Source organism: Candoia aspera, chromosome 1 (assembly GCF_035149785.1).
Source record: "Candoia aspera isolate rCanAsp1 chromosome 1, rCanAsp1.hap2, whole genome shotgun sequence".
Classification (NCBI taxonomy): Eukaryota; Metazoa; Chordata; class Lepidosauria; order Squamata; family Boidae; genus Candoia; species Candoia aspera.
Window position 1 is genome coordinate 282,012,476 of NC_086153.1, and position 24,967 is coordinate 282,037,442.

The 24,967-nt window shown below is 40.0% G+C and overlaps 1 protein-coding gene across 1 annotated transcript in view; it reads left to right on the plus strand.

Annotated features, from left to right (window-relative positions):
* The window catches only part of CCDC9B (coiled-coil domain containing 9B), a 51,087-nt gene extending 26,690 nt beyond the window's left edge, over nucleotides 1-24,397 (plus strand). The window contains exons 7-12 of the mRNA XM_063288763.1: nucleotides 6,117-6,301; nucleotides 7,476-7,531; nucleotides 8,800-8,853; nucleotides 10,206-10,311; nucleotides 19,625-19,682; nucleotides 23,626-24,397. Of these exons, the coding sequence (XP_063144833.1) occupies nucleotides 6,117-6,301; nucleotides 7,476-7,531; nucleotides 8,800-8,853; nucleotides 10,206-10,311; nucleotides 19,625-19,682; nucleotides 23,626-24,312 (1,146 nt within the window). The 3' untranslated portion in view covers nucleotides 24,313-24,397. The remainder of the gene's footprint in view (nucleotides 1-6,116; nucleotides 6,302-7,475; nucleotides 7,532-8,799; nucleotides 8,854-10,205; nucleotides 10,312-19,624; nucleotides 19,683-23,625) is intronic.
* The last annotated feature ends 570 nt before the right edge of the window (nucleotides 24,398-24,967 follow it).

Consider the following 24,967-nt stretch of genomic DNA (forward strand, 5'->3'; position numbering starts at 1 on the left):
GTCATATACGTACATGCTTGAATTAACAAAACAAAATTCTAGCTACAAAATGCTCAGCTTAACTACCTTTGGGAGTAGTTTGTGTGTTCTGTTTTCTACAAAATGGGCACAGATGAAGCTGGTGTTGCCAGTACTTGCCCATAATATACAGTCATGCTAGTGGGAAATGGATGAGAAGAAAAAGCTACCGCCTAAAGGACTGTGACAGAATTCAGCCTAGACTGAGATGGCTTCTGGGCATGTTACAGGGTCTGCTTATGGTTATTTACAGATGGTCCCTTTCATCAAACCAGCCCTCAGTGGGGCCCAGTATTAGCTCACCCTTGTTTTCAGTGGCAGGTAGGCTGTCACACTGCCATTCAGCCCAAGTCCACCAGAGGGTGCAAAATGCACAGCATGACCATAGATAAGGTATCCTGAGCTGAGCATCACACTACCACACAGTCTAAGAGGAGGAAGAAGCTTGCCAAATCCACTCTTTAACTTAACCATGCTGTTTAGCCAAGATGTGCCAGGAAGAGAAGGATCCACTTTATCTGATGCATTTGTTTGAGATTTGAAATGTTTAGCTCACCTTAGTAACCGAAGGACAGTAAAAGGCTGAGCTCTATGGTATCTGTGCAGGCTGTTTTCTGGGCTTTTTGTACAACCAGGAGAATTGCTTTCCTCTGCCATCAAACCATGTAAACCATGTGATTCCTTCTCACAGCTATGGTAAGCTTTCTTGGATGTGCCATGCTGGGGTTGAGTCAACAAAGAAAAATAAACTGGATTCGGAATGCCAGGACTGTGGCCTGCAACCCCAGAGGGAGGGCCTGGCTCCTGTGAGCCAAGCAATGCTCTTAATTAATGGAGCAGAAATTGAATCAGCCTCCCTTTCTTAGTGATGTGACTCATTAAGCCAGCACAGATGAGCTCCTTTGCCTTGGTCCCAGCAGCAGACGAGGGAGCAGAATGAAGCTAGCTAATTGCACTCCCATATGGCCAAGAAGGCACAGCTGTGGCCAAGCTGACAGAGCCCAGGCCTGAAGGGTAAACAACTTCCTTCCTGACAGTGTTGGTCTCCTGTTGGCATCATTGTCAGAGGGCACAGACTGCCTTCCAGTAAGGTTGGGGTGCTCCTTATCTCTCGTCCAGCCATCCTGGTATGTGCTCAGCTGACGGAAAATGCATAAACAAAAGGACATGTCCCCTACTATAGTCCCCTTGAAAGTTAATGCTAAGTTCTATAAACAAATATTGCCTCACCCAGTAACTACTTACTTTTTCCTATCTCTCTTTTATACTGGACAACAGTGAATGTGCTTGCACACGGAGATGCCTCCGCTCCAGGGCATGGGGCAAGGCTCTTCATTTTTCCACTGGGGAGGAAATTATTACTGCAATACAGTGTTACAGCAGAGCAGTTCAGATACAAACGGAAGGAAGGCAGAAGTCACCAGAAATGGTTGCAATTGTTACACTTTGAAGGAAGCATCTCCCAATCCCTGGCTTATCTGAGGGGCACTTGGTTCTGTCACCCGCAGCACTTAGAATGAAGTGGGACTGAGCGTCCTTTTATTATTATTATTAGATATTTTTATCCCGCCATATATCTAATCTATATATCTATATCTATATCTATCTGCCATCTGGATTTTATTATATTTGGTAGCTTTGTGAAATTGTTTTATAGTGTATTTTATCTTGGAATTTTATTATATATTTATTGTTTTATATTGTAAACCACCCAGGGCCCCTCCGGTCAGAGGAGATGGGCGGTGACAAATTTGATAAATAAATAAATAAATAAATAAATATAACTCAAGGTGGCAAACATACGTAATACTCCTGCCTCCTATTTTCCCCTGCTTTTGTTGGAAACCCAAGGGGGAATAACCTATGCCAAGAATTCCTATGGATTTCCCATGTATAGTGGTGGCTAGCAATTGGAACAGCTTTTCATGGAGGACGCCCATCAGTGATTACAAAATGGACCATTTTAATCTAGCCAATCAAGTTATCTTGTGAGTTTGTAACCATTAAGTCAGCGATGGCACTTGGACTGCTTTGTGATCCATTTCCAAAATTGGAATGTCCAGAGTGACTCTTCCCAGGTGGGTCTTCATACACAAAGTATTCCACTGCGACAAAATACTCATCCTGTGCTTTAAATACGTGTCTTATTTCTCACACTGCCTGCTTACCCACTAAACTCCCAAGTCTGGCACGTAAGGTAGATGTAACTTTATGAAAAACCACTAGGAAGCAGACAGGAATCAAGGTGCCAGAGGGAGTCTTACTATAAACATATCTTGGGGCCTACAAAGCCAGCAGGGTTTTCCCAGCTGTTCAGCCTGTGGTCTTAACCTCTTCCTTCCCCACCCATGCTTGGCTAAGCATGCCAGGCCCGGCTCCATCTCTTGGTAGCAACGTAAAGCCTTCTTGTTCCTTTCCCCTTGGCCCACCCACACAGGCGGGTCTCCTTGGAAACAGGTTTCCAGTCTTCAATTTTCCTCCCAACTATTTTGATCTGCAGTAAAATAGAAGGAGATTAATTCTTGTTTGGAGGAAAAGTAGGGGTGGCAGCCTTTGAAAGGGAAAGGGATGGGATATTGAAATGTCTGCGGAAAAATAACGTCGTAGGACGAGCTTTATACTTCGCTCTCTACTGGATGTACCTGACTTGATATACCAGAGAGTTGCTGGTTGGCTCCAACCTCTAATGGATTACAGTGAACTCTTGCTGTGTTGATGGTTTTTCCCTCAAATACATTCTTCTTTGTTCTGAGTTCCTTTTTTCCCCTTTTGTTGTTGTTAAAGTCTTTAAACAATTCAGCAAGACTAGCATTCAGCTGCCACAATGCGGGACAGAACAATAAATCACAAAGCTACTGGAGGCTGGCAAATAATTATCTCCCCAAGGAACATCGTCCTGACTTGTGTACTTGATGGTGTTCAGTACGCAGGGCCTTCTGAACTCCCTGCAGTAGAAGAGTTAGCTATGGACATTCAAGTGCAATAGAATAGTTAGATGGGCGTGAAGTTCCTGGTTCGAATCCCATTTGCAGCCAGAGTCACTGAAAGGATCTGGCCAAGTGTTTTTCTGAAAAGTGTGGGAAATCCACCTTAATTGCACCTGTTCTCAGTTGTGTCATGTGCAAGATCCAGAGCGCTTCTTCTGAAACATTTTCAAAGTAGGCACAGCCATTTAACCTTTAACGTTACCATTTTTTAAATTCTAGATCATATGAAGTGTCCTTGGTTTTGTACATGTACATTTTGTAAGTGCAAGTTGAATCCCACTTATACAAATTGTTTGAATGGTTGATGATAGGTGACTCAGGAGATAAAAACTGCTGCTTTTTCCTCACTACTTTAGGGCAGTGAAAATTTTCAGGTATGGTGGACTACAACTCCCATATTTACCAGCTGTCATGGGAGATGGGAGTTGTAGTACAATATAATTGAATGTCACCAGGACAGGAAAAGTGTCTTAGACTCCTAATTCCCAAAACAATGACATGTGTTTCTCTACCACAGAGCCTCCCTCTGATGAATTCTCAGTGAGTTAAATAACTATTACTACTCAGTGATACAATTTGGGAATTAAAAAGCATTTATTTAATTCATCCAAGCAGTGAATTTAGTTGGGCCTAGGAACATATAAAAAGGAAACTGCACATATGTGTGTGCAGGTGTGCGTGCATCTTAAAAATATTTATTATTATTTTTTTTCTCAGCAGACAGCCATTTTGCCTTCTTGGTTTTCTCTTTCTTTGGGATGTATTTTGTTGCCACCTCTTGAACAATGTTGCGGACTTCTGTCCATAGTTATTCCGGGACCCTATCTACTAAGTCCAGTCCCTTAAATCTATTCTTCACCTCCACTGCATATTCCTTAGGGATATTAGTGAGTTCATATCTAGCTGATCTGTGGGTCTTCCCTAATCTCTTTAGTCTGATCCTAAATTGTGCAAGAAGAACTTCGTGATCTGAACTACAGTCAGCTCCAGGTCTTGTTTTTACCGACTGTATAGATGTGCGCCACCTTTGGCTGCAAAGGATGTAGTCAATCTGATTTCGGTGTTGTCCATCTGGGGAAGTCCATGTATAAAGCCGTCTCTTAGGTTGCTGGAAGAGAGTGTTTGTTATGCACATTGAGTTGTCTTGGCAAAATTCTATCAGCCTATGTCCTGCTTCGTTTTGTTCTCCCAGGCTATGCTTACCTGTATTTCCAGGTGTCATTTGACTGCCCACCTTAGCATTCCAGTCTCCCGTGATGAAAATAACATCTCTTTTAGGCGTGTTGTCCAGTAGGTACTGCAGATCCTCATAGAACTGCTCTACTTCAGCTTCTTCAGCATCTGTGGTTGGGGCGTATATTTGGATCACTGTGATGTTAGATGGCTTGCCCTGAATTCGAATTGAGATCATTCTGTCGTTTTTTGGATTGCATCCAAGCAGTGCTTTAGCCACTTTACGATTAATTATGAAGGCTACTCCATTTCTTCTGTGGTCCTCTTGTCCTCTTGTCCACAGTAGTAGATCTGGTGGTCATTTGATGTGAAGTGGCCCATTCCAGTCCATTTCAGTTCACTGACCCCCAAAATGTCTATCTTTAATCTTGACATCTCACCAATAACCACATCCAATTTGCCCTGGCTCATAGATCTTACATTCCAGGTTCCAATGGTGTGTTGATCCTTAGAACATCGGATTCGCCGTTCACCACCAGCACCGTCGGCCGCTAGCCATCCTTTCGGCTTTGAGCTAGCTGCGTCATCACGTCTGGGGCTAGTTGAGCTCATCCTCTGTTCCTCCCCAGTAGCATTTTGACCATCTTCCGACCTGGGGGTCTCATCTTCCGATGGTATACCGACATATCTCTGGTTGTACTGATCCATTTAGTTTTCACGGCAAGGATACTGGGGTGGGTTGCCATTACCTTCCCCAGGGATCGCATTTAGTCTGACCTCTCTGTCATGGCCTTCCCGTCTTGGGTGGCCCTTCACGGTTTAGCTCATGGCATCATTGAGGTGCTCAAGCTCCAGCACCACAACAAGGTAACGATCCTTTGCTGAAGCTCCAACAGTACTCTCCATCAAAAAAATCCAAAGGAGAAAAAAATGGATTACTTAGGCAACAGGTATATTGGTAAATGTGTATATAGATGCTGATGACCCTCCTCCTAGAAATACCTTGCTTTCTTACATGCAACCATATACAGTGTAAGCAGCTCCAAATTAATGTTATGTGCCCACTGAAGATTATATAGGAAAATAGATGCTGCTCCTGCATTTACAACCGCATCATCTGTTTTCTACCTGCAGCAAAATCTGTTCATATTGGTTCAACTTAGGGGTGAATATTAGCTCTAGAGCGGAGCTAGACTAGCCTTTCCCAACTTGAAACACTCAAGATCTTCTGATTCTGCAACTCCCAGAATCTCACTCATCATATCTGGGAGGTTAGGAATTCTGGGAGTTGAAATTCCAACACATCTAGATCAGTGTTCCTCAACCTTGGCAACTTTAAGATGTGTGGCCTTCAACCCCCAGAATTCCCAGCCAGCATGCTGGCTGGATAATTCTGGGAACTGAAGTCTATGCATCTTAAAGTTGCCAAGGTTGAGGAACACTGATCTAGAGGATGCCTGATTGGGAAAGACCATTCTAAACTGTCATGAAATGGGTGCAAATCTAGCAGTGCCTACTTGCTAGCAAGCATTGCCTTTCTTTTCCTTTCACTTTGTACAGCAGGACATCCAAGGAAAGAAGGATTTACATTTCAGTTAGGGAACATTAGTCTATGCAGTGGGGTGGTTAAAATGTTGGCATTCCAGTGAGGAAACCCAGGTTCAATCCTTACTCAACCATGGAATTCATTGCGCGATAATTGTCATTTTCTTTTACCTCAGCCTCCCCACAGCACTGCTATGAAAATAAAAGGAGAAACCCCCACATGCCACCTGGATCTCTCAAGAGAAAGGTGGTGTATAAATGCAGTAATAAATAAAATCAAGAGCTCCCAGTAATACTAGTACTAAAAATCTTTCCAATAAATTACACTTTACTTTGTACTTGGCATACCCAGGGAGTGCTGCCATATTAATTAGTCATTCCTTTTTCCATTAGGAGAGAGAGATTTCTCCCCAGAAGAGCCCAGGAGAGAAAAATTGCACCCTGACTGGGAGAGAGCGGTCAGAGTATATGCAATGGAAGAAAGAACGGGATCAGATTGATCTGGAGAGGCTCACCCGCCACAAGAATGCAAGGGGTGAATGGCGACGGGCTTGGGATGTGGAAAAAACGGAGTGCATGTAGGTTATCTCCGTGTTATCTCCCTCTATGGCGTAGGGCCTGGAGACCTGAGGGACCACCTATCTCCAACTGTTTCTGCCTGCCCGGCATATTCTGGCACAGTGGGTGTGCTCCAGGTCCCCTCTGTTAAAGGTTGTCACTTTATGGGACCAAGAACGTGTGCCTTCTCTGTCATGGCCCCCATCCTCTGGAACAGCATCCCCAGAGACAGAGACTGTGCCCTCTCTCCTGGGGTTCCGAAAAGCTCTTAAAACCTGGCTTTTGTTCCTGTTGGTGGGGCCCTTCATTTGGTTGGATTTGTTAGGGTTTGATTGTTTTAGTCCAGGCTTCCTGTGGGGTTGTATGTTTTTAACTGTTCTTATTGTTTTGTACTTGCATTTGTAAGCCACCTAGAGTCTATGGGAGTGGGCAGCTATAAGATGTTTAAAATTAATAATAATAATAATGTCAGTCTCTAAACATTTGGCATGCTGTAGATTATACAAAGATGTCACTGGTGGAAGTTATAATCTGGTAAGAACAAGGAATCTCCAAATTTCAAGAACACCTTTGCTGGGATTGTGTGCTATAAGTGGCTTATGATTGCTAGAGAAAGACGATAGTGCATCAATGTCTCTGCCTCAGTACTTGGTTCAGATTCAGCAGCCCCAGTGGATGCATTATACCAGGGTTCCTCAACCTTGGCAACTCTAAGCTGTGTGGACTTCAACTCCCAGAATACCCCAGCCAGCACAGCTTGGAGTTGCCAAGGTTGAGGAACCCTGCATTATACTGTCAGCCATATATAATTGAAAGAGGAAAAGGATATCTCAGCATATTTAGAAACAAGCTCTTCATAATTTATTTTCTGTATAATTTATAAATCTCTCTGGTTCTCTCATTAATGAACATCTCTCTCAGATCCCACAGTGATTTTCTGGTATATGGATTAGATGGCAAACTAGAAATCATAACAGCAAGGGTTTTTCCTAACCAGCCAATACTTGTGGAGACTAAATAAAACTGATTGGAATAGTTCAGAACAGTCTGAAAAGAATGCTCTATTATGAAACCCATTGTAATTCAGATCATCACAGTCTTGTAATGTCATTGCCATAGATGGCTTTTTAGAAAGTATATTAGAAAGGATCAATCTGCAAAGTTCATACATTAAATTCCATTTTTAATTTGCAGGTTTGAGGATATGAAGGATGGAAAACCAGTCTTGGACTGTTCCCAGAATAAGAAAGGTTGGCAAAACAACCTGAGTAGAGTGTGGACTCAAGTATATTGAAACCATGAAAAATTCAGTTCTTGGATATCTTCTTTGCTTGCTGTCTGATCTTTAGCCTTTTGCCAGTGTGCTTCTGAGTCTATTTCTTATCATTTTTTTAAAAGTCCCACCTTATGTGATGAGTCATGTGTTTAACATTTTTATATAAGTTACAACTCACGAAAGTGTCCAAAATGAGGGATAGAAGGCAATGATGATATGCATTATTCCATGCCTCAGTTCCTGACGCAGTCTTGCTTCTATGTGGTTCTGCAAAAAAGGCATATAAATAGAAGAGAAACTTTAATCTTAAATCAGTATTTATTACAGCCAAAAGACCCAAATAATTTTAATCTCAGAATTAAGCAATGTGTCCAGTGTTTCAGATCAGAGAAAAAGTAACATCACATGGGATTTTATATTTCCATGTTGTCTTAGAATAAGGGATAGCCCTGAGCAGCATTTATTCTTTGTCATCAAAGAAAAGTTCAAGCATAACTAATTTATTTGGTCCTTAATTAATAGAGTACTGTAATAGTCCAGCTGTACTTGAAAGCTAAATAGGATCAGAACTGTTTAATACTTGAGTGGGAGGAAATCCCAGGCTGTAGGCTAGGCTGAAAAGTTTTTTTAAAAAAATCATCTTGGAAGAAGACAATGGCAGACCATTTCCAGATTGCTGCCAAGAAATCTATTTGGATGTGTCCATGAAATTCTCGGGACTGAAGCAAATTTAGAAGGAGATTTGACTTGATTTTCTGCTACCTTTGAACAAGCTCCAAACCCTGATTTCCAAAGGGATGCTTCAGTTGTGTATCTTGGCTAGCTAGCATAAACTGGCCTATTTCCACAGTAAAGAATTTAGCTGCTATTAAAAGTGGTTAGTTTGACAGAGAAGGATTTGAAGAGGTTACAGAGCCTATATACTGAATGTGTTATCTAAAGGGTACTGAAAGTAATGTTTCAGAAAAGTTGGAGCTTTTAACCTGCACATAGGCATATTGTATTATCAAACAAAAATATGTGGTTTGCTTTGTTTATTCACTATTATCCCAGCTCTTTCTCATCTTGCCCAAGTGTACAGATTTTCATGTCATCTCATAAAACAGCCAAGTCTTTCTTTCCTAAATGTATGAACTTGTCAGATTAGACCATCTATACCCTGCTGTTTGGGGGCTGGAAGTGGAGATGGAAATTTATGTTTGCAAGATCTAATTATTTTTTCCCATGCTTTGTTCTTCCAAGGGGGAAGAAGTGCCCGGAAGTCCCAGCTACGAGCTCTACCTTCTGACGGGAAAGGCGAGTAGCACCAAGTAGCATGTTTGAGTCCTGTTCCGTTATACTACAGAAGGTGACTTCTTTTCACAGGCCACTTATCAAGGGTCTTGAAAAAAAAATTATATAGCACAGGACATTTTACCCTAAGACCATTATCAATCCCCAGATGATTCCAGGAAAAACTATCAACTGCTACTTGTAGAAAAGCCAGTAGTAGTTCTGTGATTGCTTCTCTCTTCCATTGCTATAATGCAGCTGCCACTGTGACTTTGTTTCTTGCACTTTGACTTCATCGTTGTTGGGAGATATTTGTGCCACGGCTATAAAAAAAGAATGATTTTTTTTCTTTCCCAGACAGATTTATCACTCCTATATAGACTCTCTTTTTTCCCTGTGGAGGTATAACTGGACAGGTAGCCAGGAAAAAGGCTGACAAACAACACACCAAGAATGCAGCAACTGTTATGGTAGGAGAGCTACTACCATCAGAGAGGTAGATAAGGATTAGAGCTAGTTTGCTTATTTATTTATTTATCTATCCTATATACCACTGCATTGCAAAAATGACTTCAAATACTTGACAAAATGTAATACAAATACAGTAAAAAGCTCATGATAAACAAAATCAATTAATGAAATTACAATGTCCATTGTAAGTAAGGATAAAAATTAAAACCATGCTAAAGTTCGATCACTGTCATAAGAACCAGGTAACAAAGGACTGTGAAACCAGTCACAGCAACCTGGCAGGAGAGTCTCATTCCTCCCAAGAAAGTACCTGGACATTCTAAACAGCGCTGCCTCCTTTGAGCAGATGCAGATAGCACAATACAGCTGGCTATGGTTGATTTCACCTGTTGTCAGAACCAGTGATTCTCTGGCTTGTTCTTGACTTCTTTCTCCAGCCTGTTCTAAAACAACTGAACAACCCATGGAAGGAATGTCTTGTGACTGACTTGTAATCCAAACCTTTCACAGGAAGAGTGGAGAATTGGAGTTGTGTTCATAGGCACAATAGCTTGTTGTCTGTAAATCAGAATTTGGTTTGCTGTATCATCTGAACACACTCACAGGCAACATGTCCAGGAAGCCTCCCATCCAGAAAGTGTCCAGATTTAGATCCACTTAATTGAGGGAGGGTTCCGTGGCATATGTTTTCAGCCAAAGACCTGATATCTGATAGAAGCTGACATTTTTCATTTTATTCAACATGATTCTCCTACCACCAGCTAACTGAAGTGTTGAATGATTCTGTGGATCTCCCGGATCGAAGCCTTACTTTAGCCATGGAGGCTAGTATTATAGGATAAAGTGTGCCTAGCCTGATTCTGATCTGTTTGGCTCTTTTTCTGTCCATGTGGCTTGTTTTCCAGGTGGAGGACAACACAGGAAGAGCAGCAGTGAGTCAGTTTCCAGAACATTGCCAGTGGTGAGCAGTAAAGCCAAAGGGAAAGACAGGTTGACAGGCAGAGCCAGAAGGTAGGAGAGTAACTTTAAAGAAGATTCAGGTTTTTATATGTGTCCTCTTTTAAGTGAAGAATATGAGCTTATTGACTTAGAGCAGTGTAATCTTTTACCTAACACATCCATGTAACATTCTTCCCAACAATATGGAAGCAGTTTGCCATTGTCTTCTTTCTTTTTTTCTGGATAGATGATAGATAGGCAGGCAGGCAGGCAGACAGACAGACTTCCCACTGAACTTACAATGCACTGGCATTTCCTGTTATCTCCCATCCAAGTACTAAGCAGATCTGATGCTACACAGTTTTTCAAGAACAGCAGAGCAACCCAGCTGGGCATGTTTTAAAACATTTCTTTTTATAGGTTTCCTTGGAGTGACAATGTGCCCTGAAAAAAATCAATTAAAAATGCATTAATTAAATATCTAAAAACTGTATTTAAACATAGTAAAGTTAGATTAATGATTCCCAGATATGAACTACAGTTTTGAAATAATCAGAAAATCCAGGTGGATATCTATGTGATCAGACTTACTACAACCAGAGTACAATAAGACCACATTTTTGTGTACCTCAGAGCAACTCAAAAAAAAATTGAACCTCCCAATTGGACTTTTTCCCCCATTTTTTGAAGTGTTGGAGTGGTTAAGTGATACCTTGAGTTTTAACTCTTAAACTACTCCCAGACCAAAAAAGGGTCCTGACTCCAACCACTTTTGGACTTCAGCATGCCATGCAAATCCTAGCATAGCTCTCAAGCCAACAGAAATTGCATACTTCAGACTTGCAGCTACTATAAGTAAAGATGAGGGATATGCACCAACAGTAAAATTCAACTGAGGTCTGATCCAGATTTTTGGGAAAGGCTCAATTTGGTCCACACATTTTTCTGGTTCAGTCTTGCTGCTGAATCTGAAACTATGTTAACTGAAGCGGAGCCCCATTTGCCCCATTGTGTAGCATAAGAGAAACAAACTGATAGCTTTTGTTGTTCTACAAATTAAGATTCATAGCGTTTCATGGAATGCCCTGGATTTGCTATCATCCAGTTTTAATTTTCCCACATTTCCCCACCCTTTTTATCTAATAATTTATATAGTCAAGAGTAGAAGTTCTAGATGCTGTCTACACATTTCTTTCCTTAGCCTACTCATTGGCAACTCATTGCAGTGAAAGCTTTCATCAAGCAGTCTGCCAACTGACCAATTTTTCCCACTACACCTCTATCTTGTGTTTTTTTCCCCACAAAAACTTCAGAATTGTTAAAGAAGAAAAGACCAAATGCACAAAGCCTTTGGAATGGTAGAACCTGGCTCCCTCATTTACTTCTGGGCAGCTGCATTTAAATGAAAGTGTGTAAGATAACAACAGATAAAGTGCATGACATCCAAAGAAGAAAAAATAAATTTCATAGGAATATATAACAAACAAAATAAGTCAATGTACTATAAGTTGACCAAAATTCTTGAAACCCTTACCCTCTTTCTTCCCCCAACCGATGCCATAAAAGAACCAGTTGACAGAGCAAACAGCAATAATTAGCCAGGTATAGATTTATCCTTCTGATTATATAATATTTTTGTTTGTTTTTCATTTGTTACAGCCACGCTTGAAAAGTTCATAATAGATTTGATCATAAACATAAGATATAGCTTAAGATCTTTGGTACGTAGTGAATGCTGTCAAGTCATGTTGACAGTGCTATGAATTAAATTAAAAATGTAGCAAGAGTATGATTAGCACAAATCATATAAAATGAAGATGATGGTGATAGTAATAATAATTACTATTATTAGGTGCAAGTCCAAAATGCAAGACAGCAACTGAATGGCTGCCATCATTTATAATAAATTTTACAATAAAAAACATGAGCAAGAGATTTTTACTGTCTGACATAAGCACAGTCCTGATCTATTTAGAATTCTAGCTGAGCTATCAGTACATGCAAAGAGTAAAGCCAGAGTTGGGACTCACCATTCAGGATTGTTTTTAAATCAAATCAGGAGGGATAGAATCTGTTCCAGATTCCTTACCAGGTTTCACTTGGTTCTGATACTATATCTGGAAGCTATAATGACAGTGATTCAGCCTCCTCTACCAGTAGGGAGAAGTTTTCCTTCTCTCTCTCTCTCTCTCATCTCTCTATCAAGTCAAAGAGAACAGTGAAAAAGTGGGACTAAAATTAAATAGAAAGAAGACGAAACAAATGACAACAGATAGAACAACCAGCCTTAGAATTGACAGTGAAGATATCAAAGTGGCGGATAGCTTCTGTCTGTTAGGATCAACCATCAACAGTAAAGGAACAAGCAGTCAAGAAATACCCCACAGACTAGCACTTGGTAGAGCAGCCATGAAGTTCTTGGAAAAGCTATTCAAATGCCATGATGTGTCTGTACCTACAAAGATCAGAATTGTGCAAGTAATGGTATTCCCTGTGACACTCTATGGAAGGGAAAGTTGTTAAGGGAGGAAGAAAGGAGAGAGCTGTTAAAGAGGGACGGAGAAGAGATTACACAGTCCAGAGATGGAAGGAAGTGTGAGAATGGAGCTCAAAATAATCCCTCCTTGATTTTATTTAGTATAAGATGGGGCAAAAAGAGGCTGGGAGAGGCTTCTAAGATTGAAATCAACCCTTTGGGGTAGGCCAAGTCAAGAAATAGATACTGCAGGGATTTCAGGAATGATACTCCACTGTTGTAGGGTATATTAACAGACTCTGGAAAGCTCTAAATTCCTTTATACATGCCTCCTCTTTTTTGTTGATATCTATAAATAATATTGCTTTTTAATTTGTACAAAACTTTGATGGGAGTATAGATGATATTCACTCTCTAGGCATATGTTGTTTCATTTTCTTCGTTTTTATTTTAGTGCTGGGAGCTTGCTGGATTAAGCTACATATAACCTCTATATAAATAAATAATAGGCCTGATAGGAAGCAACCACATTATTCTTTGTTTCACTGCATTCATAATCAAACTGGACATTTGAATTATAGAAATGGGGAGGGGGGATTTGATTGTGGTCTATTTATTTAGAGACTATTGACAAATCTTCATGAGTTCCTTGTAACTAATCAGAGCACCTTGGCCTGGTTGATGAGCAGTTGAGGATGCTCTGATCTCCAGAAAGAGTTCAGTCTCTTCATAAAAGCTGGAGAGAGATTGTCCACAAATATAAATAATTCCTGACTCAAAGGATGAAGAATTAAGGCTAGCAGGAGATTACTATCTAGGCAGCAATTGATTTTGAACTTGTCCAAGAAGGGTAACAAGCTACGAGAGATTGCTATACGGTTAACGGCAGTTTCTGTCCAATGTCTAAATTCTCCAGGACAGATCCCATTGACTGCCCCATTTAGAATACCAACCTAGGTCTGAATTATTAGGAGTCCTGCAAAATTACAGCATTTCTCTTTAGAAGAGCATGCTGCAGTGGTGGAAGTGGGGTTTACCTCTGCTTTTTTATTAATACAAAGGGCCATATCATGAGGACTCATCTTGGCATAAAAACTACCTCGTATGATTGCTGATGTTTGTGGGAAGTTGGCTCTTAGGTCTACCATGTAGTTTAAGGACCCAGTCCATAAAATTCAGTAAGAGCAGCAGAATCTAAATTTAATCAGTGCTGCTGCTGTTTATTTGGGCCAAAGTAACACATGACATCTTAAGTTTGTGGAAATAAAAATTGTTGTTTATTCGTTTAGTCGCTTCCGACTCTTCATGACTTCATGGACCAGCCCACGCCAGAGCTTCCTGTCGGTCGTCAACACCTGCAGCTCCCCCAGGGGCGAATCCGTCACCTCTAGAATATCATCCATCCACCTTGCCCTTGGTCGGCCCCTCTTCCTTTTGCCCTCCACTCTCCCTAGCATCAGCATCTTCTCCAGGGTGTCCTGTCTTCTCATTATGTGGCCAAAGTATTTCAGTTTTGCCTTTAATATCATTCCCTCAAGTGAGCAGTCGGAAATAAAAATAGCCAGTTCCTTTTGGTCTGCCCCTCTCCCCAAGTGAGTTAATGCTCCAAGGTCCAAGTTACATCTTCGACCTTAAGATGACTATAATATTCTCAGAGGTGATCAATAAGTGAGAGATTCCTTTTGTTGCATTGAACACATTTTAAGAGTTAATGAAACTTTTTAAAAAATCAATTGTAAGAAATGAAAAGGTTTCCAGCCTCCTCCCAATTTCATGCAAAGGAGGGATTTTCAGGGGGTTGCACAGCTGCAATCCTATTTGAAAATACCCCCTGCATCCCAAAACCTATAAGCTAGGAAAAAGAAGCTTTGGATTGTCTCCAAGCGTTCTAGGAAAAAGATATAGGCTACATGGTTTATGCCTAACAGTGCTTCTGTTTTTATTATGGGACTATAAATGCTAATAATCATGAGCCATAGATAGCCACCATCAGTATTTAAATTATTATAAAAATAGCTCTGCATGTGTGCCCTGAGGACTCAAAGAAAAAACAGCTGCTGGTATATATAACAAGAAAATAGGAAAGTCTGATGTCTAGAACCTAATTGTTCCTTGACAGCCTAATCTATTTAATAAGCAGAGGGTGTGCTATATCAATTGAGTAAACAAATAATATGCTTTTCAGTGATTATCATGCTAAATGGTGAATGAAAAAAAAAGCAGAGAAATATTCTGTCCTCCTGGAATTGGCTTGCCACCAAAGTTTGGCATCTTTTAAAACAACAAAGCTGAGCTTAAGGCTACTTTCCTAACACATTTACCTGAGAGTAAGTCTTAATAGGGTAACCTCTGAATAGACTTGGTTAGGATTGTGCAGTAATGCAAATGTGATTTGTGAATTCTATGCTTTCGAAAATCCTTACTTTGGATCTTACCTTTGCCTATTCTGAGACATCATGCTTTCTGAAATTCCTTCATTCTATATATGAGAACTGATGGCCACTCTTACTGCGACCGTACTCAGGTGACAGTGTCTTCCACTTCACCTGTGAGTCTGGGCACAGGGCAGGTGACGCAATGCACCTAACTATATATACTACCTTTGGTTGGCATCTTCTACCTGACAATGCCTAAAGGTAGGATGGAGCCTGGCTTGCTCACATGTGGATTTCAAGCAAGACATGATATCTCAGTATTTATATCACACTGGCCATGTGAGATTAATGATTTTTTTTTCTGTGTAGGAATAATAATACTGTACTGTACTTAGTCAAGGATACAGAACCTTTAAAAATTACATAGCATTGCTGTTATCATTTCTTAAACTCCTTGCCTTGAGGGAACTTCTTGAGAGGCAGAAATCTAAATGATGAACCTGCATATCAGGAACATCTTGATCTGTTAAACTTCTGCTTGTCCAGGTTTCTGCCTTATATTAGAGGATAGGAATATGGCACACCCAAGTATATATTGTATACGCTGAACCCTTGCTTTAATGGATCTCAGTTTACTAAGCTTTGGATACAATGGACAGAATTTTTATCCAGGCAGCATCCTGAAGCAATGAACTTGTCTACTGTTTGGGAAAGCAGTCCAGACCTTAGTAATGCGTCCTCTAAAAACTGGGTATGTTTCTGCACTCTCTTCATGTTTGAGTTCTTGGTGAGAGAAGAAGACCAAGTGGAGGTGGACGAGGTGACTGCAGTGGCTGAGTTCAAAGAGGGAGGCTTGGAAGGTGCTGGGAAGAACAGGGAGGCCCACATCAGAGAAGAAAAGGCTCTTTCCGCAATCCCTGGGGTTGGTGCTGAGACAAATCTCTCCTAGAAGGGAAGGAAAAAGAGGGGAGGCACTATTGGATCTCACTGCCTTTGTCAGAACAACAAAAGCAGCATTGTACCCCTGCAGTGCAAACTCTGCTCTTTTTGTGTGGGCTTGCAACACAGTGCATTATTTATTTGTTTGTTTGTTTGACTTTGTAAGCTGCCCAACCCCAATGGACTCAGACACAGAAAAGGAGCAGGGCTTGAGTCATCTTGCTGCAATGTTGCTTTAGCTCCCTAGCCCCCTTCTACAGACACCACTGGGGAGAGGGAAACTTTGGATTTAACAGACATTTGGTGTTAATGAACACCTGCTGCTCCTGAAGGGTCTGTTCAATTGAGGTTTTACTCTATCCTAATTTGTTACATTATGTACTGTTTAAGTGGAAATACTGTTAACGATTAACACTTAACAATTATTGAAAGTTATCTGCCAGGACAGGAGGTGGGAATTCAGTTGCCAGTTGTCAGGGTCAGCCACGCTCCGAATAAGTCACGGACTCACTTAATAGGGATTAAGGATTTCCGGTTTATTGGAACGGAATGCTTGACAGAAAGAAAAACGGGAATGGAGGCGTGGTGGCATGGTGTCCTGTTTATACCCCCTTGCCGGACCCCGTGCTCCCCCACCCTCCATTGTCCCCATTCTCCTGACCAGACGGGAGATTCAGATGTTGATGGGATTTGTGATGGTTGTTTGGGCGTTTTCCCAGCTGCCGTCTTTGTCCTATTGGTGCAGGTGCATCCTCCGGGGCACAAGGCGTGAGTCCTTCTGTGTCATCGATGCTTATCTGAATTACCTTGTGATGTCCTTCTATGAAGCTGTAGATCAGTTCATGGGTGTGGGTGCTTTGGGTGATTAGCTGAGCATTGATTTGATTATATCCTTCCTCTTTTTCCTGATGATCATGATCCACGTTGTGAGGCTCTTGTGTGCCTTGCAACGGGGTCATGACACCAGTTTTATCTCTGTATATGTTGGTGCATGTGAAATAGAAAATGCTCTGTATTGCATTCCTCTTCTTCAGTTTGGTATGATATCTGGCTGCAAAAATCCAGACAACCCCTAGATGACAACAAAGAGAAACAGACCAGTCTAACTCTGCGCTGCCATCCTGTGATAATCCAGCTTTTTGCAACCCAGTTAGCAGAACCCTAGACCCTGGGGTAAATTAGTTGAATGAAATCTGGAAAGACTAATAGGATATAAATTGGATATACTATAGAATTTACAGCCAGCTTAAAGTTAACAAATTCAGATGAGCTTCTAGAATTTAGAGGTCTGTAAATTCCACTTTAGAACTTTAAAAGATGATTTGGCTGTTCTGAGTCTGCAGATTCTTACAGCTGCCCCCTCCCTATTGCGATACTCCAAGAAAAAGGAGAGGAGGTAACATTGATAAGTGTTCACCAAGCTCTTGCATCTGTTGTTGTTGTTGTTGTTGTGCCTTGTAGATGGGGAGGCTTTCTAGCTTTATCCCTCTCCTTCCTTTGGCATGAACTCTGGAATTTTTGTTGCTCCTGGATGGTTGGGTTTTCCGCATCCCCTTCCCAGGCAACCTTCATTCTGTTCCTAGACCTTGTTGGTAAGCATGGCTTAGCATGTATCTTTCACCTTCCTCCACTCTAGAAGTGTGCAACCATGGTTACAACTATTGGAAAAGGCACTTGAATGCAAAATTGTTGGCATGCTATCCTTTCATCAGCAACAGGATTTTCAGTGCAACTGAGCAGTTCCACCTGTGTCAATTGCTCTGATATTTCTGTAGGCAAATGCATGCAGTATATTCTAGAAATGTGGAAAGTAATTTCACAATTAATTTCGTTCCTTCCTCCTTTCCCTTCCCTTCTCTCTTCTTGCTTCTTCTTTCTTTGTATGGGATGAAAGGAGTTTTATTACTCCAGGAATTGCAGTCACTTGGAGTACCCAACTGATTGAATTATGGCTTTTGCACTTCCCTATTGATCAGATCAGATGATGGGAGGGTATTGATTGGCTCATGGTGTTTCCTGCCTGTCTGCTTGCTGAGATCTGCAGTGAGGAAGACAACCAAACAGCCAGTTTCAAAACAGTTTGAGGAAGTAGAAAAGGGACCATATGGAAGGGTCCTTCTATTTAAGTGTTCATTTACTCTTTTTCCATAGTTGTCTCCACTTCATCTAATCCATGACTTTTAGACTGTAGTTTAAAGGCTTTTATTTTGAGTAGCAGTATCATTTCCCTGTCTCTTTGCATGTGGAAGCTCAGAGTGATTATTCTCTCTCTCTCTCTCTTTTTCTTTGCGTTCATCAGTAATCTGGCTTTTTAAGAAGTACCTAACTGAAAGAATGTACGCAGTGATAAAACTACCCCTCCAGACCTCAAGTTGTGAAATAATGATTCACTGCCAGTCTGAAGTGAGATGGGTTTAGGAACAGTTACAGCACCTCTTCTGCTGTCTGAATGAATGCAGTCTAAGGTGAATTTTACAGTAGGACTCTGCAGGAATTTGAATCAAAGACAAAAAGGTGTGTTGGATCATGCAGGGGCATTCACATGGCATTGACTGAAAATCCTTCAAACAGTTGCATTTTTTTCCGGGATTGTTCATCTGGCTTCTGTAGTTGCAGTACAATCTCAGGAAAGAGGTCTTTCATTTATGCTGGATTTGGTTCATTTTTTAAAAAATGTTTCTCTGAATCCTGGAGTACAAATTCAGAGTGCATGGTAGGACAGGATAAACATTTATCTAATCAATAAATAATAAATAATATTTGCTCTAGACAATGTTTGCTCAGACTTCCTTCATTTAATATAACTATTATTGATTCAGTTTATAGTGCAGTGCACAACTGGTCTAGATATATGTCGAGTAGCTATTCCCAGCCTGATTTACTCCAGATGGGTTAGATTTCAAATCTTAGAATTCACAGATGACGTCTTATGTACTGTGATTGAATCTTGATGGCCAAATCTATATATATTTTCCACTAAATGGTATTTGTGCAAGGGAGTTTGTAATTCAGTCAGTTTGATTCCAAATGTTAAAAACAATTCACCGATCACTTTTCCAGTACTTAATAAAAAATATAATTTTTGTTCTGGACAGTCTCTACAGTACAGGTTCATGTTTATAAATAGGAATAGGCAGTTTTACCTAATTAAATAAATTTCATTATTCCCCTACAACAATGATCTACCCCAGTGTCTCTCAACCTTCATGACTTTAAGATAGGTGGACTTCAGCTCCCAGAATTCCCCAGCCAGCATAGCATAGATGGGTTGAAGTCCACCCATCTTAAAGTCACCAAGGTTGAAAAACATTGTTCAACTCTGTTATTTTGCCTTCCTTATCAGTCAGGGATTAAATAAAGTGGAGGCAAGCTATGTAGGTGAATGGATGGCTCTCCAACATGTAGAAAGAGCCAACTTGTAAGACTTCAGCTACGCTAGAATGAACGTTTTTTTTTCAGTTAGGGGAAAAGGCTGACATTTTTATAGCAGTCTCCAGTTAGGGTAAGCAAAAGAGCTTCTTTCCAACAAGGACCAGAATGCCTGTTTTACTTTGTGAAAACTGGACAGCTTCCCCTTTTTTCTGCTCTTTTACAGATGGGATGTTAAGGAAGGCGATGAAATGTCCTTTTTAAAAGATGAACTTGATAATCAGGTGAGTTTATAAAATATTTACCCAGATATATGAAAATAGACAAAATAATATCGTCCCTAGACTGGGTTCATACACTGAGTTAAGCCATGGCTTGTTTTGAGCCATAGTGTATTGAAGAAACTGGAGTATCTGGGTTCGTAGATAACATGATGAAACCAACAGGTTATGAACCCAAGATACTGAATCTTAGTGCAGTATGAATCCAGCCAGGATAACTTATTTTGAGGGCTGCCCAGGCAAAATTCAGGATAAAGAGAGTTGCTGGGGCATCCTGACAACAAAATCAGCGGTCACAAGGTTACTTGGTCCTGATTTTATTCACTAAGGTAGGATGAATTGCATTTCAATGCAAGTATGTTACCAAATGCATGTTTTGTGAAGATTTATATCAGCTTTCATCATTTTTTTTGGTTGTACAACCCATAATAGCTTGTTCACATATAGTGCTAAACCATAAATCATGATTTAATGTCTGGGTTCATATATCTCATTGACACAATCACATTGTTTCTTTATCCCAATATCATTGTGGAAATATATTGGATAGGTGGGTATAATACAACCTGAATTTTTTGGCAGAAAGTTGGCATATAAGTGGAATAAATGAACAGAGGAATGAACAAACAAAAACAGAACATTGGGGAATGTCAGGACTGGTATGGAAACAGTATATGAACCCATATTCATGGTTTTGGATGTAAATACTACTAAAGTACTATGGGGTCCAAAGGATGGAATCAAAAAGTCAAGATGGTCGTTGTGGCAGTGCAATCGTCCCATTCCTTTTGTATGTGGGTCAGTGTTGCTCACATGTACAGAAGTGGTGGGGGCTTGATTGCACTGCCACAACCACCAACTTGACTTTTTTTATTTCCTTGTGGACACCACTAAGATCCAATAATAGGTAAAAGAAGACCTTATTTCTTTGATAGCATGTAATTAAGGCCTGACGTGAATTGCAAGATGGTAATTTATCACCTTCTCTTAAAATACAACAAATGATCTCCTTTTCCCATATCTCATATCTATAAACAAATTCTAAAAACCTCGTCATTTCAGTCCTGATCAGCAAAAATCCATTAAGGCTTACCAGAGATAACAACATATCTGTTTTAACCCTGATGAAATAAACCAACTTTATATTCCTTCCTTTTACTTTTAACAGTCTTGATCTTGTGTTCCTTCAAATAATGTCCTAGAACTTGATTTCTTTTTATTTTTGAATCTACTTTCAGATCAGTCTCAGTCTTGTCTGGTAAAACCTGTTCCTCTTCTATAAAGTCTTTTAAACACAGTCTATCTATAGAGACAGACACTCTTTAACTTCCGGATCCATTGTTCAAAAATATTTATACTTTATATTTCAAATTTAGTCACCACCCATCTCACTCAAGGAGCAACTCTGGGCAGTTTACAATATAAACAAGAATAAATAATCATTAAAATACAATAAAACAATATTCTTGCATAAAAGTATACTCCAAGACAGAGGTGTTAAAAAGATCTTAATTTATAGGAGCATAAAATAGCCTTCATTATGTCCAATGTTAAAATATTTTGTTCCATTCTGTATTAGTAAATCAAATTTAAGTGTTCTTCTTAATTGTAATCTTTAGTTCCATCTAGTTTCCTCTAGCGTCCAACCTTCAAAGTCCCATTTTATCATGTTTTTCAAAAGAATTCAAAACAAAAGCATTTTCCCATGGGAAGGATTCTTATAATTAATTTTAAAATCTTATTTCAAATCCATCTGGACCCTTAGTCCATTTGCAACTCAATCAAAGTTCTAATCACCCTTTTGCTGTTTATACCCTCCCCCCCAATATATGTTTTTTAAGTCCTTAAACTTGTATTTAAAACTTCTCTCACTAAGGATTGAAGGAAACTCACCTGGTGTTTTCAGATGTGTTGATCCAAAGGTTCCTAATAGCTGAAAAACAGTTAACAATTTCCGAAAGTGATTAGAAAAGGAAGTATGTGAACCCAGTGTCCTTTTGAAGGCGCCAACCGTGGTTTGAGCAAGATGGCTATTCCCTCATCTCCCAGAGCTCTGAACTGTCTTGCGGTCTCCCCATGAGGATTAACTATCTGGAGCACTTGTGGGCTATCTCAAGTCCTCTCCTTGTCCAGAGAGGAATTATGAAGAGCCGATCTACTTGCCAGCTCTTCAATCTGCCGCAGTCTTTGGCTCCAATTTTAGCAGATCCGTCTTCAGTTCACCATTTCTTCCCCAGAAGAATTGTTTATACTTGTTGTGATGAAAGGGGAAGTCATTTCTTTATATATATATTTTCTTTTTCTTTACTATATTCTTACTTTTTTGTTTTCTATTGTTTTCTTTTTTCTTTTTTTCCTGCACTTTCTATTTTTTCTTTTTATTCTTTTCTTTTTTTTAGTTTGCATTAGTTTTTTATCATTGTAAGTGTAATTTTTAATAAAATTACTATTTAAAAAAGGAATTGCAAGATGGTTGTTTCTGCTGCTGTTGTTATTAATTCAGTTTACATCTGCTTTTCTAACCAAAGGGCACACAAGGCAGGTAATAAGAAAATGTTAGTAAGTAAAAATGGATAAAAACATATATTATAAATAATTAAAAATGGATAAAAACATATATATTATATCAACCTGAAAAGCCCTGGTAAAAGTGGAAAGTGCCTAGGGAACTTCACAGTTTGAGAGCAATACAGTAGAAGCATCTCGCTCTCTAAGCCTGAAAGACAGATCTCAGAAACTGAGGCATCTTTAAGATTTCTGCTGATCTTAACATATGGACTTTAATGTGTCAAGATAGGCAATCTCTTAGGCAGTTAGGTTCCAAACTGCTTATTGGAAAGCAGTTTAGATGGGTCTTCAAAGTGTATGTAATATGCTTATGAATTCATACTTCAGTTAGCAGCCTAGCTGTCATCTTTTGCAAAAAATTAACTCCTCTCAAGGATAGCTCCATGTACAGTACAGTGCAGCAATCAAGTAGGGATGTCACTAAAGCATGGGTATCTATTGCCAGGAGAGCCAGTCTGTATAGTGGTTAAGGCACTGGGCTAGAAACTGGGAGACTGAGAGTTCTAGTCCCACCTTAGACATGAAGCCAGCTGGGTAACCTTGGGCCAGTCACTTTCTCTCAGCCCTAGGAAGAAGACAATGGCAAACCACTTCCAAAATTCTTGCCAATAAAACTGCAGGGACGTGTCCAGGCAGTCTCCGAGAATCAGACACAATTGAACAGATTAAAAAAAAAACTATTGCCAGGTCTGTCTGCCATGTCAGCAGCCATCTTTGAAGTTGGGGAGATGGTGGCAAGCTAGGGAAATGAGCTGCTGCAGCTACCTGCCCCAGTGGAACAGAAAAAGTGGCAGATACCTGATGTAGCACAAATAATATCATCATCCTTTCCAAATAACATGGCCACATCTGTTTTAACTGGTGAGGTCATAGAACACCAGTGTCTTTACTCTGCCACAGTACTGTGGAATGGTGCCAGTAGTTGCAGCTGATGTGAAGACATGATTAACCCATGTTAGTTAATTCTGCATATGCACTTTGAGGTAAGTTGCAATGGATGTACAATCACTATTGTTCTTGTAGGTACTGTTCACTATCCTATTATGTACTTAAGATAGGCAGCTATATTTATTTGTTTGTTTGTTTCTAAATATATTTAAAAAATCTAAATAAATAAATGTCCTAAATAAATTATTTAGCACACTGTGTTAGAGAATAAAGAATTTCAGTATGACTTTGATCATCACCTACACTTTGATACAATGAAATTTGGCTGCTGTATTTGAGTTTTTCATATGAGTAATAAAAGTGAACTTCTTCACTTCTGATAGATCATTACAGCTGACACCAATAGCTTTGGGTGGGTTACTTGCTTCTTTAAATGAACAACACAATAAGACTTAATTCAAGTTGTTTATTTTTTGTCCTGTCATTTTAGCGATCAATTAAAGTGGAAGAAGAAAAGAATCAAATTCTGGTCGGTGAAGCAGAGAAGGAGCATCATTGCCTAACCAAGTTAGATAATTATATAAAGCTAAAAGAATCTAGCATTTCCATGCCACAGGCCAAAAGAGGCGAAATGGACCCATCTTCAAGGGAAGCCCAAGGCCCAAATGAAAAAACCAGAAGGAGCCTTATCCAGGATGTCAATAGAGATGAGACTGAGGTAAATCTCAAACTCCATATGGCAATGTCCAGGCCTGATTTGTCTCCCAAGTCTAACTATAAGAATAGCTGCCAGGAAATATCCAGAATGAAGGCTTCTAGGGATGTGATTCAAGGAATCCTTGAAAACTGCTTAGATAAAAACACATATTCTGAAAGGCACCCTGAGGAGGATTGTGCCGACAACGTTAAGCTCCCAAGTGTGATGGAAATGGGTAGTGGAATCCAGGAATTGCCAATAATGAGACAAACAGGAGAAATCCAAATTGGAAGCCTCAAGAAACAGGTAGCTCTTGGGAGAGACAGGAATGGCACAGCCTGCCTTGCACATGGGGAGGAATCCAAGACTTCAGTTGGAGAAAGTCAAGTGATAAGGAATGAATATGCACCAGAAGGAACAAAAATGTGCAGCATGAAGCAAGACCACCCTGAGTCATGCAATAAGGAAGCACATAATTAATCTAAGAATGAATTGGGCTCCCAACAGGATGAAGGTTAGTGAATCCTCACTGTATGGCATTTTGTTCATCTATGTAGACTTATAGTGTATACTGCCTTAAGGCTCGGGGCAGGCAATTTACTGATACCTAAAAAGATATGGGATGCAGTCCCCCAGAAATATTCTTGCTGAAGCCTTACTGATATGAACCATCAAAATGCAAGATCCGAGTAAATACACTTCCTTTAAGAACACTGAGATTTGAGGGATGAGGAAGTATTCTATTCACTTGGTTTAAACTGAGGTAACATGGCTCACAGATTCAGAATACTCCAAATATGTCATGGTTGATGAAGAACATGTCTACAAGAGGGCAACAACAATGATGATGGCTTAGAGATCAAAGCTTTGGAGGAACATTTGAAAGAGGTGTGTATGTTTATCCTAGAGAAAATATGATCAAGAAGTGATAACTACTTTCAAGTGTTTGGAAGCCTGGGAGATAGATGAGAGAATAATTATTGTTCTGCAGGGTAAGATACAAATCAGTAGGCTAAATATTATGAAGATCTTCCTGATGGAAGGTGACATTTGTAAGAGATTTTTCAGCAGAGGCTGGCTGCCTTTCTGTCAGAGTTTCTGTCACAATAGACTTCTTGCTTTGCTGAAGGTTGCG